This window comes from Balaenoptera acutorostrata, chromosome 4 (genome assembly GCF_949987535.1).
Source record: "Balaenoptera acutorostrata chromosome 4, mBalAcu1.1, whole genome shotgun sequence".
Taxonomy (NCBI): Eukaryota; Metazoa; Chordata; class Mammalia; order Artiodactyla; family Balaenopteridae; genus Balaenoptera; species Balaenoptera acutorostrata.
Genome location: NC_080067.1, coordinates 91,072,902 through 91,088,622, shown reverse-complemented (window position 1 = coordinate 91,088,622; position 15,721 = coordinate 91,072,902). Strand labels below are relative to the sequence as shown.

At 36.1% G+C, this 15,721-nt stretch overlaps 1 protein-coding gene across 3 annotated transcripts in view; it reads left to right on the top strand.

Moving 5' to 3' along the window:
- ATP6V1A (ATPase H+ transporting V1 subunit A) overlaps positions 1 to 15,721 on the top strand; it is a 58,715-nt gene that overhangs the window by 30,355 nt on the left and 12,639 nt on the right. For all 3 annotated transcript variants that reach the window (XM_057545032.1, XM_057545033.1, XM_057545034.1), the window contains 6 exons: positions 4,962 to 5,090; positions 6,905 to 7,119; positions 7,398 to 7,535; positions 8,799 to 8,950; positions 12,482 to 12,644; positions 13,158 to 13,266. In XM_057545032.1, coding sequence (XP_057401015.1) covers positions 4,962 to 5,090; positions 6,905 to 7,119; positions 7,398 to 7,535; positions 8,799 to 8,950; positions 12,482 to 12,644; positions 13,158 to 13,266 — 906 coding nt within the window. The remainder of the gene's footprint in view (positions 1 to 4,961; positions 5,091 to 6,904; positions 7,120 to 7,397; positions 7,536 to 8,798; positions 8,951 to 12,481; positions 12,645 to 13,157; positions 13,267 to 15,721) is intronic.

The window sequence follows — 15,721 nt, the reverse complement described above, 5'->3', positions numbered from 1 at the left end:
AATAAACAAACAAATAAATAAATAAACCAAAATTATAAGTGTAAATTCTAGTTCAGTATTTATAAGAAATAGGGATTTTTAATTAGGATTTCACCCAGTGGTGGTGACTGATTATAAACATCCTATGGGTTATGAAAAAAATTTTTGATGCAAATGGGAGGTTTTCTAGGTAGAGCTGTCATTAGTTTATCAAGAGTCTTTGTTCCAGAAGAGTTTTAAGAACCACTGGTATAAAGTGTTAGAAAGTAAAGATGTTGCTTTATATAATATTTCTCAAAGCGATGGTGACAACACAGCAAACTGATAATTGTGTGGCATTCTATCATGCAACTAGCTAAAGCTCTTGTTCTCATTTTAGTTTTAAAGGATTTTTTTATTACTATTGTTCCGAAACCCATCATTCCATATATTATAGCAACCTAGGTTGATCAAAACTTGCCTCAATGCTACTAGGTAAGAGTTTGTCATATAGAACTTCAAAATGAATATAGTTTTCATGTATATTATGTAAATAAGTAATCTTTAGCCTAACAAATTTTATTGTTTACCGTGACTATGTCATATGCTAAAAATGTCTCTTTTTTTTTTTGGCTGCATTGGGTCTTCATTGCTGCATGTGGGCTTCCTCTAGTTGCGGCGAGTGGGGGCTACTCTTTGTGGTGGTGCACAGGCTTCTCATTGCAGGGGCTTCTTCTGTTGCGGAGCACGGGCTCTAGGCGCGCAGGCTTCAGTAGTTGCAGCACATGCGCTCAGTAGTTTCAGCACGTGGGCTCTAGAGTGCAGACTCAGTAGTTGTGGCACACAGGCTTAGTTGCTCCATGGCATGTGGGATCTTCCCAGACCAGGGATGGAACCCGTGTCCCCTGCATTGGCAGACGGGTTCTTAAACACTGCGCCACCAGGGAAGTCCCTAAAAATGTGTCTTGTGATCAACAAAACGAAAAGACAACATATGGAATGGAAGAAGATATTTGCAGATGATGTGACTGACAAAGGATTAATATCCAAAATATACAAACAGCTCATGCAACTCAATATCGAAAAAACAAACAACCCAATCAAAAAATGGGCAGAAGACCTAAATAGACATTTTACCAAAGAAGGCACACATCTGACCAACAGGCATATAAAAAGATGTTCAACATCACTAATTATTAGAGGGTTGCAAATCAAAACCATGGTGAGGTATCTTCTCACAGCAGTTAGAATGGCTGTCATCAAAAAGTCTGCAAATAATAAATGCTGAAGAGGATGCGGAGAAAAGCGAACCCTCCTACACTGTTGGTGAGAATGTAAATTGGTGTAGCTACTATGGAAAACAATATGGATGTTCCTTAAAAAACTGAAAATAGAGCTACCATATGATCAGCAATCCTACTTCTGGGTGTATGTCCAGCAAAGAGGAAAACTCTTAATTCGAAAAGATGCATCTACCCCAGTGTTCATAGCATCACTATTTACAGTAGGCAAGACATAGAAGCAAACTAAGTACCCATCAACAGATGATTGGCTTAAGAAGATATGGTATATATATACAATGGAATATTACTCAGGCATAAAAAGAATGAAATATTGCCATTTGCAGCAACATGGATGAACCTAGAGAATATTATACTTAGTGAAGTAAGTCAAAGACAAATATTGTATGATATCACTTATATGTGGAATCTAAAAAATAATACAAATAAATCTGTATATGAAACAGAAACAGACTCACAGACATAGAAAACAAATTAATGGTTACCAAAAGGGAGAGGGAAGCAGGAGGGGACAAATTAGGAGTATGGGATTAACAGATACAAACTATTGTGCATAAAATAGATAAGCAACAAGGATTTACTGTATAGCACAGGGAATTATATTCCATATATTGTAATAATCTATAAATGGAAAATAATCTGAAAAAAATGTATATAACTGAATCATTTGCTGTATACCTGAAACTAACACAGTATTTTATTTTTTTATATATATATTTTTTAATTTTTGAGTGTTATTTATTTTTTTATACAGCAGGTTCTTATTAGTCATCCATTTTATACACATCAGTGTATACATATCAATCCCAATCTCCCAATTCATCCCACCACCACCTCCACCCCACACCCCCCACTTTAGCCCCTTGGTGTCCATATGTTTGTTCTCTACATCTGTGTCTCTATTTCTGCCCTGCAAACCAGTTCATCTGTACCATTTTTCTAGGTTCCACATAAATGCGTTAATATATGATATTTGTTTTTCTCTTTCTGACTTACTTCACTCTGTATGAGAGTCTCTAGATCCATCCACGTCTCTACAAATGACCCAATTTCATTCCTTTTTATGGCTGAGTAATATTCCATTGTATATATGTACCATATCTTCTTTATCCACTTGTCTGTCTATGGGCGTTTAGGTTGCTTCCATGACCTGGCTATTGTAAATAGTGCTACAATGAACATTGGGGTGCATGTGTCTTTTTGAATTATGGTTTTCTCTGGGTATATACCCAGCAGTGGGATTGCTGGGTTATATGGTAATTCTATTTTTAGTTTTTTAAGGAACCTCCATACTGTTCTCCATAGTGGCTGTATCAATTTACATTCCCACCAACAGTGCAAGAGGGTTCCCTTTTCTCCACACCCTCTCCAGCATTTGTTGTTTGTAGATTTTCTGATGATGCCCATTCTAACTGGTGTGAGGTGATACCTCATTGTAGTTTTGAATTGCATTTCTCTAATAATTAGTGATGTTGAGCAGCTTTCCATGTGCTTCTTGGCCATCTGTATGTCTTCTTGGAGAAATGTCTATTTAGGTCTTCTGCCCATTTTTTGATTGGGTTGTTTGTTTTTTTACTATTGAGCTGCATGAGCTGTTCATGTATCTTGGAGATTAATCCTTTGTCTGTTGCTTCATTTGCAAATATTTTCTCCCATTCTGAGGGTTGTCTTTTCGTCTTGTTTATGGTTTCCTTTGCTGTGCAAAAGCTTTGAAGTTTCATTAGGTCCCATTTGTTTATTTTTGTTTTTATTTCCATTACTCTAGGAGGTGGATCAAAAAAGATCTTGCTGTGATTTAAGTCAAAGAATGTTCTTCCTATGTTTTCCTCCAAGAGTTTTATAGTGTCTGGTCTTACATTTAGGTCTCTAATCCACTTTGAGTTTATTTTTGTGTATGGTGTTAGGGAGTGTTCTAATTTCATTCTTTTACATGTAGCTGTCCAGTTTTCCCAGCACCACTTATCGAAGAGACTGTCTTTTCTCCATTGTATATCCTTGCCTCCTTTGTCATAGATTAGTTGACCGTGGGTGCGTGGGTTTATCTCTGGGCTTTCTATCCTGTTCCATTGATCTATATTTCTGTTTTTGTGCCAGTACCATATTGTCTTGATTACTGTAGCTTTGTAGTATAGTCTGATGTCAGGGAGTCTGATTCCTCCAGCTCCGTTTTTTTCCCTCAAGACTGCTTTGGCTATTCGGGGTCTCCATACAAATTTTAAGATTTTTTGTTCTAGTTCTGTAAAAAATGCCACTCATAATTTGATAGGGATTGCATTGAATCTGTAGATTGCTTTGGGTAGTATAGACATTTTCACAAGATTGATTCTTCCAATCCAAGAACATGGTATATCTCTCCATCTGTTTGTGTCATGTTTGATTTCTTTCATCAGTGTCTTATAGTTTTCTGCGTACAGGTCTTTTACCTCCTTAGGTAGGTTTATTCCTAGGTATTTTATTCTTTTTGTCGCAGTGGTGAATGGGATTGTTTCCTTAATTTCTCTTTCTGATCTTTCGTTGTTAGCGTATAGGAATGCAAGAGATTTCTGTGCATTAATTTTGTATCCTGCAACTTTACCAAATTAATTGATTAGCTCTAGTAGTTTTCTGGTGGCATCTTTAGGATTCACTATGTATAGTATCATGTCACCTGCAGACAGTGACAGTTTTACTTCTTCTTTTCCAATTTGTATTCCTTTTATTTCTTTTTCTTCTCTGATTGCCGTGGCTAGGACTTCCAAAACTGTGTTGAATAATGGTGGCGAGAGTGGACATCCTTGTCTTGTTCCTGATCTTAGAGGAAGTGCTTTCAGTTTTTCACCATTGAGAATGATGTTTGCTGTGGGTTTGTCGTATATGGCCTTTATTATGTTGAGGTAGGTTCCCTCTATGCCCACTTTCTGGAGAGTTTTTATCATGAATGGGTGTTGAATTTTGTCAGAAGCTTTTTCTGCATCTATTGAGATGATCATATGGTTTTTATTCTTCAATTTGTTACTATGGTGTATCACCTTGATTGATTTGAATATGTTGAAGAATCCTTGCATCCCTGGGATAAATCCCACTTGATTATGGTGTAATCCTTTTAATGTGTTGTTGGATTCTGTTTGCTAGTATTTTGTTGAGGATTTTTGCATCTATATTCATCAGTGATATTGGCCTGTAATTTTCTTTTTTTGTAGTATCTTTGTCTGGTTTTGGTATTGGGGTGATGGTGGCCTCATAGAGTGAGTTTGGGAGTATTCCTTCCTCTGCACTTTTTTGGAAGAGTTTGAGAAGGATGGGTGTTAGCTTGTCTCTAAATGTTTGATAGAATTCACCTGTGAAGCCATCTGTCCTGGACTTTTGTTTGTTGGAAGATTTTTAATCACAGATTCAATTTCATTACTTGTGATTGGTCTGTTCATATTTCCTATTTCTTCCTGGTCCAGTCTTGGAAGGTTATACCTTTCTAAGAATTTGTCCATTTCTTCCAGGTTGTCCATTTTATTGGCATTGAGTTGCTTGTAGTAGTCTCTTACGATGCTTTGTATTTCTGCGGCTAACACAGTATTTTAAATCAAGTATAATTTTTTAAAACTGTCTTTTTATGGGATAGTATGTTCCATAGTAGGTATTTTATTTTTCCTATGAATATATGAGAGAAGTGTATTATCGGATTTATTGGATGTTTTAATTATCTTAATACTCATTTGTTCTTTTCAGTGGTTACAGCTTGTGACATGGCAGGTGCAGCCATGTATGAACTGGTGAGAGTGGGCCACAGTGAGTTGGTTGGAGAGATTATCCGATTGGAGGGTGACATGGCCACTATCCAGGTGTATGAAGAAACCTGTATCCTTTTTGGTTCAATTTCTAGCCATTTTCTACAAATCAGAATTGAAAGATTTATGGCAAAGGTAGAAGCAGCACCAGTGGGATCAGAAACGTGGAATGTTGGTGTTTTGAAGAAGCCTGATATATAGGAGTTTATTGAAGAGAGGTACTAGGAATTAGTGCTCTTATTTTAAGAAATTAGTATTATCTCCTGACCTTTCATTGCTCTTAATATTTCATTGCTCTTATTCTCAAGATCAGCATTACTTCTTTGGCTACTTAATTAAGTTTTATTTGGTACAGCTTTTTTGCCATACTAAAATATATGCTTATGGTACCTGTTCTCTCTGTCAGTATTGGAGTGCTAATTCTAAACAAAATCTGAAAATTTTTAATAAAGTTAAAATTTTTAATTTGAAAGTTTTAATAAAATTAAAAGTCTTCATAGCTATGAAATCATCACTAATCAAAAGGATTTTTTTCTATTGTTAGGTTTATCTTTTATTTAGTCTTCTACGTGGTTTGAAGATTCAAAATAAATGAACATGTGTGTAGTGAGAACCTGCTCTGCCTTTGTTATCCTGTATTTGGCCAATTTTCAAAACAGACATGCATTCATGCAGCCCATTTTGTTAGTTCCATTTATTTTGTATCCTTCTAGTTTGTTATATGAACCAATATAAATATATATTTTTATTTTTATTTCCTTTTTTTCCCCAAAAGATAGCATATTATATGCACTGTTCTGCACCTTGTTTTTTTCACTTAAAAATATATGTATGGTGGAAGATGGATAAATATGTGATAAATATAGTACAATGTTTATGGTAGATCACTGTAAAATTCTTTCAGCTTTGCTGTAGGTTTGAAATATTTCATAATCAAATATTGGAAATGAAAATATATTTTGGAGATCTTTCTTGAAAAATTCATAGAAGTGCCTAGTCTTTTTTACAGCTACATAGAATTCCAGCTTATGAATATACCAACATTTATTAATAAATCCCTTAATGATTGTTAAGTCTAAAGATTTTTTTGGTTGTTTCTTAGTCTTAAGAGTTTAAGTGTTTGTCCAGGTTCTAACATCCTTTTTAGGGAACTGATATTCCTCACCAGGATAGTTGAAACAAAGTATTATGGAGGGCTTTTGCTTCTATTTTATAGCCTGTGGTTCCCCAACTGTGCACCAGGGCACTCTGGGCAGCTGCAGCAAACTCATGTGGGTGCCCCAGGATATTTTAAGGTTTTGCGGTAAACACGGGAATATTAGACGTTTTGTCAGACACCACGAGAACTAGTAGCTTGAGATAATAAACACTTCTATTATTTGACTGTACTATATTCTTGTTGATGATATCATATCTTTGTGAAGCTGAGTTTTGGCAATTGCTAAGCTAAAAACCAAGTGTCATACAAAAATGATGTGGAATGTGTATTCAGTCTGACTCCAAGGTTTGGAAATTGTAGAATACCCAACAGGCACATAAATCCCATTTGTAAAAATAGAGGTTATTTTAAAATGAAATTAAAATGTTGTTTTTTCTTTCAATTTATGTATATTTTTCAAAGTACCACTTAGTTGTTAGGACATACACATTTATTAAGACGTTTGGACATAATTATTTAATAGATGGAATTATTATATATATATATATATCTTTTGTTGTAGGTCACTATGAAAAAGTTACTGAAACACTAAGGATGCTGTGGACTAAAAGTTTGAGAATTTCAGGTTTAGCGCCTTATGTATCATTTCCTGTTAAGCTGTGGTATTTCCTTTTTATAGTATCTCTAATCTTTCATAGTGAGTTTTCCTCAACTGCCATTTCCAGCTGGTGTGTCTGTTGGAGATCCTGTACTCCGCACTGGGAAACCCCTCTCAGTAGAGCTTGGTCCTGGCATTATGGGAGCCATTTTTGATGGTATTCAAAGACCTTTGTCGGATATCAGCAGTCAGACTCAAAGTATTTACATTCCCAGAGGAGTAAATGTGTCTGCTCTTAGCAGAGATGTCAAATGGGATTTCACACCTTGCAAAAACCTACGGGTATGTCTTTGTAACCTAAATTTCTAAAGTTGGTGAAAGAATGTGAAAAGAGTGTTTACTGAACTATTTTGTACTCTTAATCAAAATAAAAATAGACCACAGAAGCATAGTTTACATCTTTTTTTTAGCTTCACTAGAAGGATTATAGAACAAATGTGTTCTATTCATAAGTGAAGCAAATGATTTAAATAATAGCAAGGTGAGTCTGCTTGACGTTTATTGAACATTAAATGGCTTGACATTTATTTGAACATTAAACAAGTGCATTTGTTCTCTAGGTTGGTAGTCACATCACTGGTGGAGATATTTATGCAATTGTCAACGAGAACTCACTCATCAAACACAAAATCATGTTGCCCCCACGAAACAGAGGAACTGTCACTTACATTGCTCCACCTGGAAATTACGATACCTCTGTAAGTATCATATAAACTTTATCTCACAAAAATGGCCCCACTTATATGTGATAGTTGCCCAGTTTTAGTACTCTGAATAGTTACAGAATTCATATTTAATGTGTATGTTTTAAGTTACTCCCATAATTATTTTTTTATTTAAGATTTTTTTCTTTAAAACTTGAGCTTGGGAATACAAAAAAGCAAAATATATTATTTCTTTTTGAAGAGAAATAGCTAGTATAGTATTTTCCTACCTTCTTAACTTATGCTACATTATTTAAACCTCTGATTCTTTAGGTATAGAATAGACTTTGATCTTTTTGTCAATCTCTATTCACATAATGAATTGTAGAATGGATTATATAAGTTCTTACTCTGGGTGAGCCATTTAAAACTTAGTCCTTTAATGTTATTGATAGTCACATCATACCAAATACAGTAGATGCATGATAATCTTCGTGAGTATGAAGATAGCTTTATTGAGAAGATCATTGTAGCATATAATTTTTTCCCAATAAAATATGATAAAATATAATAATTTTCTAATCATTTCACAAGAATCAGTCTGTGCTCTACAACATATACAGAACAAAAGAATTAAGATCGGGATTCTGGGCAGTCAGCTAACGTTACTCACTAGCTTAGAGACTCACCTATACTTGCAAGAAAACCCTGAAGTAGACAATTCAGATTCATGCATCAACAAGATTACAGATTTCTGTAGGTCTATGGACTTTGAGATTGTTTGTGAATAGTTAAAACCACCTCAGTGTTCACAGATGTTAGAGTATTATTCATTATCTTTTTGCTTTTGTAAATAATTTAAAATATTTAACTTTATTAAATATGTTAGGGTTCTTAATAGATTAGTATTTTTCATTAAAGCAGTATATAAGAGCATTATAATAAAGTAAGCAAAATAAAGAATGGAAAATAAATTATGAAAGCTTTCATTTCTTCCCTCCCTCAGTCCCAGGAGTATCTTCTGTACCCTTCAAGAATTTTTCCTATGCATATTCATGTAATTTATTTAACTATCCCTCTATTACTTGAGATACTCCTTTCTCCAAAACTTCTAAGCTTTTTTAAAAAAATCATAATAATGCACCTGGTTTAAGAAAAATTAGAACAGTATGTAAAGATTTACAATAAAAAAGTGTAAATCTCCCTCCCCACTTCCACATACCACCTCCCTAACCCCCCAAGAGAAATCTGGCATTACTTTGGTTTTAGAGGAAGAAATGTTTATAATGTACTTAAAGTCCTGCTGTATTTTTGTAGGATGTTGTGTTGGAGCTTGAATTTGAAGGTATAAAGGAGAAGTTCAGCATGGTCCAAGTATGGCCTGTACGTCAGGTTCGGCCTGTCACTGAGAAGTTGCCAGCTAATCATCCTCTGTTGACTGGCCAGAGAGTCCTTGATGCCCTTTTTCCGTAAGTTTGATTTGTGTCCCATGGTTTTCCCTCAGAGTTATTATATGTGCTTATTGTTTCACTTCTTTATAGATAAAGATTTTATGTGCTAATCCTGTAATACGTTTTATCTGGAGAAATATATTTTACCAGTGCTTATTTAGAGAATCAAACTGTTGAAGAAAATTTATTTTTTCACAGTTGCAAAAGGAAAACATTATTTCTAAAACTTTCTGAAAAAATGAAATTTCCAGAAGGAAATCTGTGCCAAAACAATATAACTATTTTTCTTAAGTTATCCTAGAATTAGTAGATTGGTGTCACTATAAATTGATGACTTCTAACATCAACTGGGTTCTCTATGCTACCCAGCAGTCTTTCTTACTTTGTAGTCTGCTCTTTGCCATTTTCTTCATCACCTGCTTAAAAACCTCCTTTCTCTTTAAATCTTAGGCATCACGATACCCTGCTTTACTTTTAACAAATAACTTCATCATTTAATTCACAGAAAAGACTGAAGCCGGGATGTAGTAATTCTTTCAACTTCTGATCACCAGCCCATGTATGTCTCACTTACTCTTCAGCCTCTTACCTTTAAACCTACTCTGTGCGTTGTTCTCACTGTTACTCTCTCATAAGATCTTCAGTACTTTGACTCTTCTTATTTAGTCAGTACCTCCTGTTTCCATATCCTTCACTATCCAGTTTAAATTTAATAGTCTATCACTTTTACTAACATCTGTCAGTATATTAAATTTTCTTGGTTCCTTTGTCTTCTGTCACGCCCACCTGGCGAAATATCAACTGTGAATCAGTCCTGCTATCTCCTTCTCCCAAATCTACACACAGGCTGCTGAGAAAAATAAATAAGTGCAAGTTGGTATCTCACCACTGTGGCACAGTCGTTCAGCATTTCCCTAATTATCATTCTCCTGCTCTCCTTAGTGACTATTTCAAACCTCTCCACTTGCCTCAGAGCTTCAACTCCAGTCTTCTTTCTCCTTCATTCTCAACAAATGATCATGCTAGATCCTTCACAGAGAAATGAGAGGCCATCAGATTTGGAACTCCATCAGTTAACGTACATTCCCATCCATCCCTTACTCCTCTCCTTTTTCTGGGTTTATCCCACCTCATGTTTCCTCAAAGACCTCCCATTAAGTGATATTCTCTTTATCTCCCATCTAATGAGAAGAAATACCTTCGACCCTTTTCCCCTTTCTACCTTCCACTACTTTTCTCCCTATCTTCACAGCCAAATCTCTTAAAAAAAGTAAATTAGTTGTCTCCACTTTTCCCACTCTAATTCACTGTACTGCTCTGCCCGTGGTGCCACCCCTCAACCGAAACTACTCTCACTAACATCATCATTCACTCCCAATTCAATAAGTAAGCTTTAGTGTTTTCTTAATTCCTACAACTTTGCATATTGGATATTGCTTTCTACTCCTTCCTCTTTGAAACACCCTCTTTCTTTGCTTTTCCAGTTTGTCTACAAGAAGCTATTGCTTATTCTCCGTTGCAGGTTCCTTCTCCCTTAATTTTGATATTTCTTAGAGGTTTTCCCTTTTCTTTCCTCATTATACGTCTTACCCTCTTTGGATGACTTCATTCACTCTCGAGACTTAAATGTTCATCTATATATGATGCTTTCTATACCTGTATCTTCATCCCAGATCTCTTCTGAGTTCCAGACTCATATATCCACTTCTGATTATACCTCTCCTTTTGAATATCTTATAGGTGCCTCAAAGTCAGTATGTTTAAAACTAAAATCATCATCTTAATCACCACTCCTTTCCTTGAAACTTTGCTGCCTCTCTCAAGTATCATTTTTCCCCTCCCACATCTAATTAGTCAACTAATGCTGTTATTCTAGTCCCTAAATATTTTTTATCTGCATCTGTCATCTCTACTCCATGACTATAATTAAGGATCTTACCCTAATTCCTGTAATAAACTCATTTAATCAGACTTTCCATCTTCAGTTTTGCCTTCTTTCCAAGTGGTTGTCCGTATTACATAGTGATCCAACTAAAACACATATGTGATCCTGCACAATTTTGCCTGAAACCCTTCAGTGCTCTTTATTGCTCTCAAGACAAACACACACTCCTTAACTCCTCACAAAGCCACCCATGATCTGGCTATTGCTTACCTTCCAGTATTTTCTCAGCCACTTGCCTGCCCAACTGCTTCCTTATACACCATCTTCCAGGCTTAACGAAGGACTTTTAATTCTTCAAGCAATGCTCCCTCTTGCCCCTGGACCTTTGGGCATTCTTTTCCCTCTATGTGGAATGTTATTTCCCTGTATCTGGCTAATTTCTATTTTCTTTCAGGTCTTAGCTTCTTTCGAAAAGAATTTCCTAACCCCACTCCCATCCAGTGTCAGACTTTGTACTCCTTCCTGTGTACTCCCACAAACCTTGGATGGTCTCTATGATAGCACTTTTCACATTGGATTGTTGAACTTCTAAAGTGGGGCACACCCAGCCTTGCCTCCCCACCCTGCCTTAAAGGTGATTTGAAAGAGGTATACAAAGCCATAGGATGAATGGACATGCCTTCTTAGTGTACCAGAGTCACTGAAAGGTTTGAAGGAGAAAACATTTTAATGCGTATTAGTTTCATATGAGAAAACTCTATTATTATTATTAAGGATGCAGTGTTTGTGTGAATTTTATGATAAACACACTATTACCAAGGAATTTCTCTTACCATTATGTCTCATTTCTCCTGCCCAGACACTCCTGCCTGACACACACACTCACCTGCACACACACACACACACCTGTGACATTCACTTCCCTCTGCCCTTAACTTCCCTCTGCCCTTAAGGGTATTTCACTCTCCACTGACACTTTTTAGAGAAAGTTTGAAAATGGTTGCTAAATGGTACTGTAATCACAAGCTGACTCCAGTTTACTCCACTGGAATGTGAGCTCTGTGAATACAGAAACATGGCTATTTTCTCTGCTGTTGTCTCTGCAGCATCTCCAAGCATAGTTTGTAGTACCTTGGAAGTACTTCATAAATCGTTATTGAATGGGTAAAAGGGGATTGACTTAACACCTTAACAAGAGTCTTTGTTTATTAACCTCTGTAACAAGAGGAATTTCTTAGATATTATTTTTTACCTCAGAAGACAACTTTCAAAGTGTTTATATTTTTCTTTTAGCTTTAATTCTTATATTGTCCTTTCATAAACTAATTTATTTAAGCATTCAGAATATCATTAGTACTATTTTATTTATTTTCTTATTCCTCTTCCCCAGTTACCTTATGGAATATACTTTCACTTTTTGCTATTAAAGATGATAGAAATGATTAATTTATAATAAACAACATATACTACTATAGGTGGAAACTAGGGGAGCTATTGTTATATATCTATCTGTATATCTGTCTTTGTAAGTATATATATAGATACAGATGACAGTATTATAAAGTGCTTTTGTTCTTTAACTTGTATTTCTGTGTAACTTACCTACTTTATTTATTGGTATGTATTAGCGAGTAAAGTAATCAGTGCTTGTTTAATTTGTGTAGATGTGTACAGGGAGGAACTACTGCAATCCCTGGGGCTTTTGGCTGTGGAAAGACGGTGATATCGCAGTCTCTATCCAAGTATTCCAACAGTGATGTGATCATCTACGTAGGATGTGGTGAGAGAGGAAATGAGATGTCTGAAGTCCTCCGGGACTTCCCAGAGGTCTGTATCTATAAAGCTTCCAATACTAATTAGAGAAAATACCACTAATCAACTTTAATTGGCAATTAATAAAGCTTTATGTTGGATCTGGAGCAATGCTCTCATTTGTCAAGGATCTTTTAAGGAATTTTCTAATTATATCTGTGATTCAGTTTGTATACTCAAGGAGAGGAATTTGAATTTTTCAGTCAAACACTTGAAAGTTTCTTTTTGTGGTCTGGTGGTTTTCAGTTATTGGGAGAAAGATACAATAGGCAAAATATTTATAGGTGTGAACTTTACATAGCCTTTATATGATCTACTAGGTTACTGTAGTAATATTCCTTTTTCCATAAAAGAATGGACTTCATTTATGAAATGGAAACACTGGCTGTTTTCTTTACAGCACAGTGGGATAGAGGGAAGAGGTTGGAGTGATGGGGAATACAGATTATAAGAGGGATTAAATATAAACAAGTTGTGAAAAGGGGACTGAAATGTTCTGGGGATCACTAATAGATTGTTTGCCTCTAGCTCACGATGGAAGTTGATGGTAAGGTAGAGTCAATTATGAAGAGGACAGCGTTGGTAGCCAATACCTCTAATATGCCTGTTGCTGCTAGGGAAGCCTCTATTTATACTGGTGAGTATATGAATTGGAATAAAAGCGATTAACATATCTGTTCGTAAGTTTAAAGCTAGCACCAAACTTTTTCTTTTCCAAAGAACTTTTCTTTCATTCTAAAGTACCTTCATACATACAACCATGTTCCTAGAATATTTTTTTAAAATATTTCACATATTATTATATCTTGAGAATATGTCAGTTTAAGACATTAATAGAGCTGCCACAATCTTTTTGATGACTTTAAAATGATGTATCTTCTACTACTGGTTTTTTTTTTTTCATTACATGTTTTATCATTGCTCTATCTCTGAATATATCTGTATCTCTATAACTTGAATTATCAGCTTTGAACTGTAATACTTTGAATATCAGTATGTTTATATATTATCTTCCATCTTTGCTCCCACTTCCATGCAGCTTTTGGTGCTTTGATTTCTACATATTCAGGATTTATAATGTTCGTATTCTGTTCTATAACCATAAATCTAATATTTGTATTAGTCTTAGACCTAGTAAAATGGAGTCATGCCCGCTGGCAGTCCCTTGACTACAGTTTTTCCATTTGTTTCATGGTTGGACAAAATTTGAATTCTTGTTTCTTTGTAAGTCTGGGTTTTTTCAGCTGCCTTTAAATTTTAACAGTTTGGCAGAGTGTAAAATTTTTTGATCAGTATTTCTTGCCTAGAGAACTCTTATTTCAGCATTAAGTGCTGGGGAGAGGTCTGACGCTGGCCTACTTTTTTTCCTTTTATAGGTGATTTTTCTTTTTACCCAAAGGAATGTCTCTTTAACTTTGAAGTCTTCTTTTTTTTTTTTAATTTATTTTTGGCTGCATCGGACCTTCATTGTTAGGTCTTCGTTGCTGCGCTCGGGCTTTCTCTAGTTGCCACAAGTGAGGGCTACTCTTCCTTGCGTTGCACGGGCTTCTCATTGCAGTGTCTTCTCTTGTTTTGGAGCTTGGGCTCTAGGTGCGCAGGCTTCAGTACTTGTGGCACACGGGCTCAGTAGTTGTGGCTCGTGGGCTCTAGAGCTCAGGCTCAGTAGTTCTGGCACACGTGCTTAGTTGCTCTGGGATCTGGGATCTGCCCAGACGAGGGCTCAAAACAGTGTCCCCTGCATTGGCAGGCGGATTCTTAACCACGGCGCCACAAGGGAAGTCCTAACCTTGAAGTCTTATAACTTGATTAGGATATATCCCAGTATTGATAGTTCTGATAATTTTTTCCTGAGACATAGTGAACCTTTTCAATCTATGAATATGTCTTTTATTTTGGAAAATTTTTGAGAATTGTTTCTGAAACTTTTTCCCTTCCATTATGGTTATCTTCTTGAAGCTAAACATACAGCGTCTCCTTTAGCTGTTTCCATATGCATCATTTCCTCTCTAATTCTTTTTATTTAGCTTTTTATCCATTTTTTCACAGGGTAATCAACATGTATTCTTTGTATTGCTTCCAATGAAGACTTTATGTCCTTCTAGCTCTTTGCTGAGTTCTGCTGGCTCATGAAACATCTTTTGTGGTCTTACTGTATATTCCTTGAGATTTTTATTTTGTGGTAGGATACAATATTAAGATTTTCTTTTATTAATTAATTGTGGTCACAGTTTTCATTTGTTTCTTGGCAGGTTCATTGTTGTACTCTGCTCTTCTGTCTCTTTTTTTCTCCTTTTATTTTTGTTTAGTTCCTGTGCTGATGTTTATTATTACTATTACTCATCTTTGCAGGAGACGGGAGGGAATGGTTGTTACTATGGTCCAGGGTAGCAGTAATTCTTCCTGGTAATCTGTGAAGTTTGTTATAGCATAGAGTCGTGTAAGTTATTTTACTTTTTCTTTCCTGCCAGCAAAAATCCGCAGCTACAAGGCCACTTACAATGAATTCTTTCTCTTCTACCATGCCTCATTCACTGTTTACTTACTGAAAAGGAGTGCCTTCCTTTGTTTTATTTGTCCCCATCTCTCTACTTCCCCTTGATGCCAAACTGGGTCCAAGGAACCCCCGCCACTAGCCCTGTACCCCTTTTACTGTGTTCCAGACAATGGATTCTTGGTTTTGCCCCTCAGGATGTACCTTCTAGTTTGCAAAAGCTTAATCTGAGATGTGCAGCTTCAGTTGAATTCTTGGTGTCTTTCCACCCCCTTGTTTGTTTTTTATCTCATTTAGTTGGCTTTCCTCATTATTTTTTTTTTTTTTTTTTTTTTTAATTGAGGATCTTGAATCAGATGCGTATGTTTGATTGATTGATTGATTGATTGATTTTGGCTGTGTTGGGTCTTCGTTTCTGTGCGAGGGCTTTCTCCAGTTGTGGCAAGCGGGGGCCACTCTTCATCGCGATGCGCGGGCCTCTCTCGTTGCGGAGCACAGGCTCCAGACTCGCAGGCTCAGCAGTTGTGGCTCACGGGCCCAGCCGCTCTGCGGCATGTGGGATCTTCCCAGGCCAGGGCTCGAACCCGTGTCCCCTGCATTA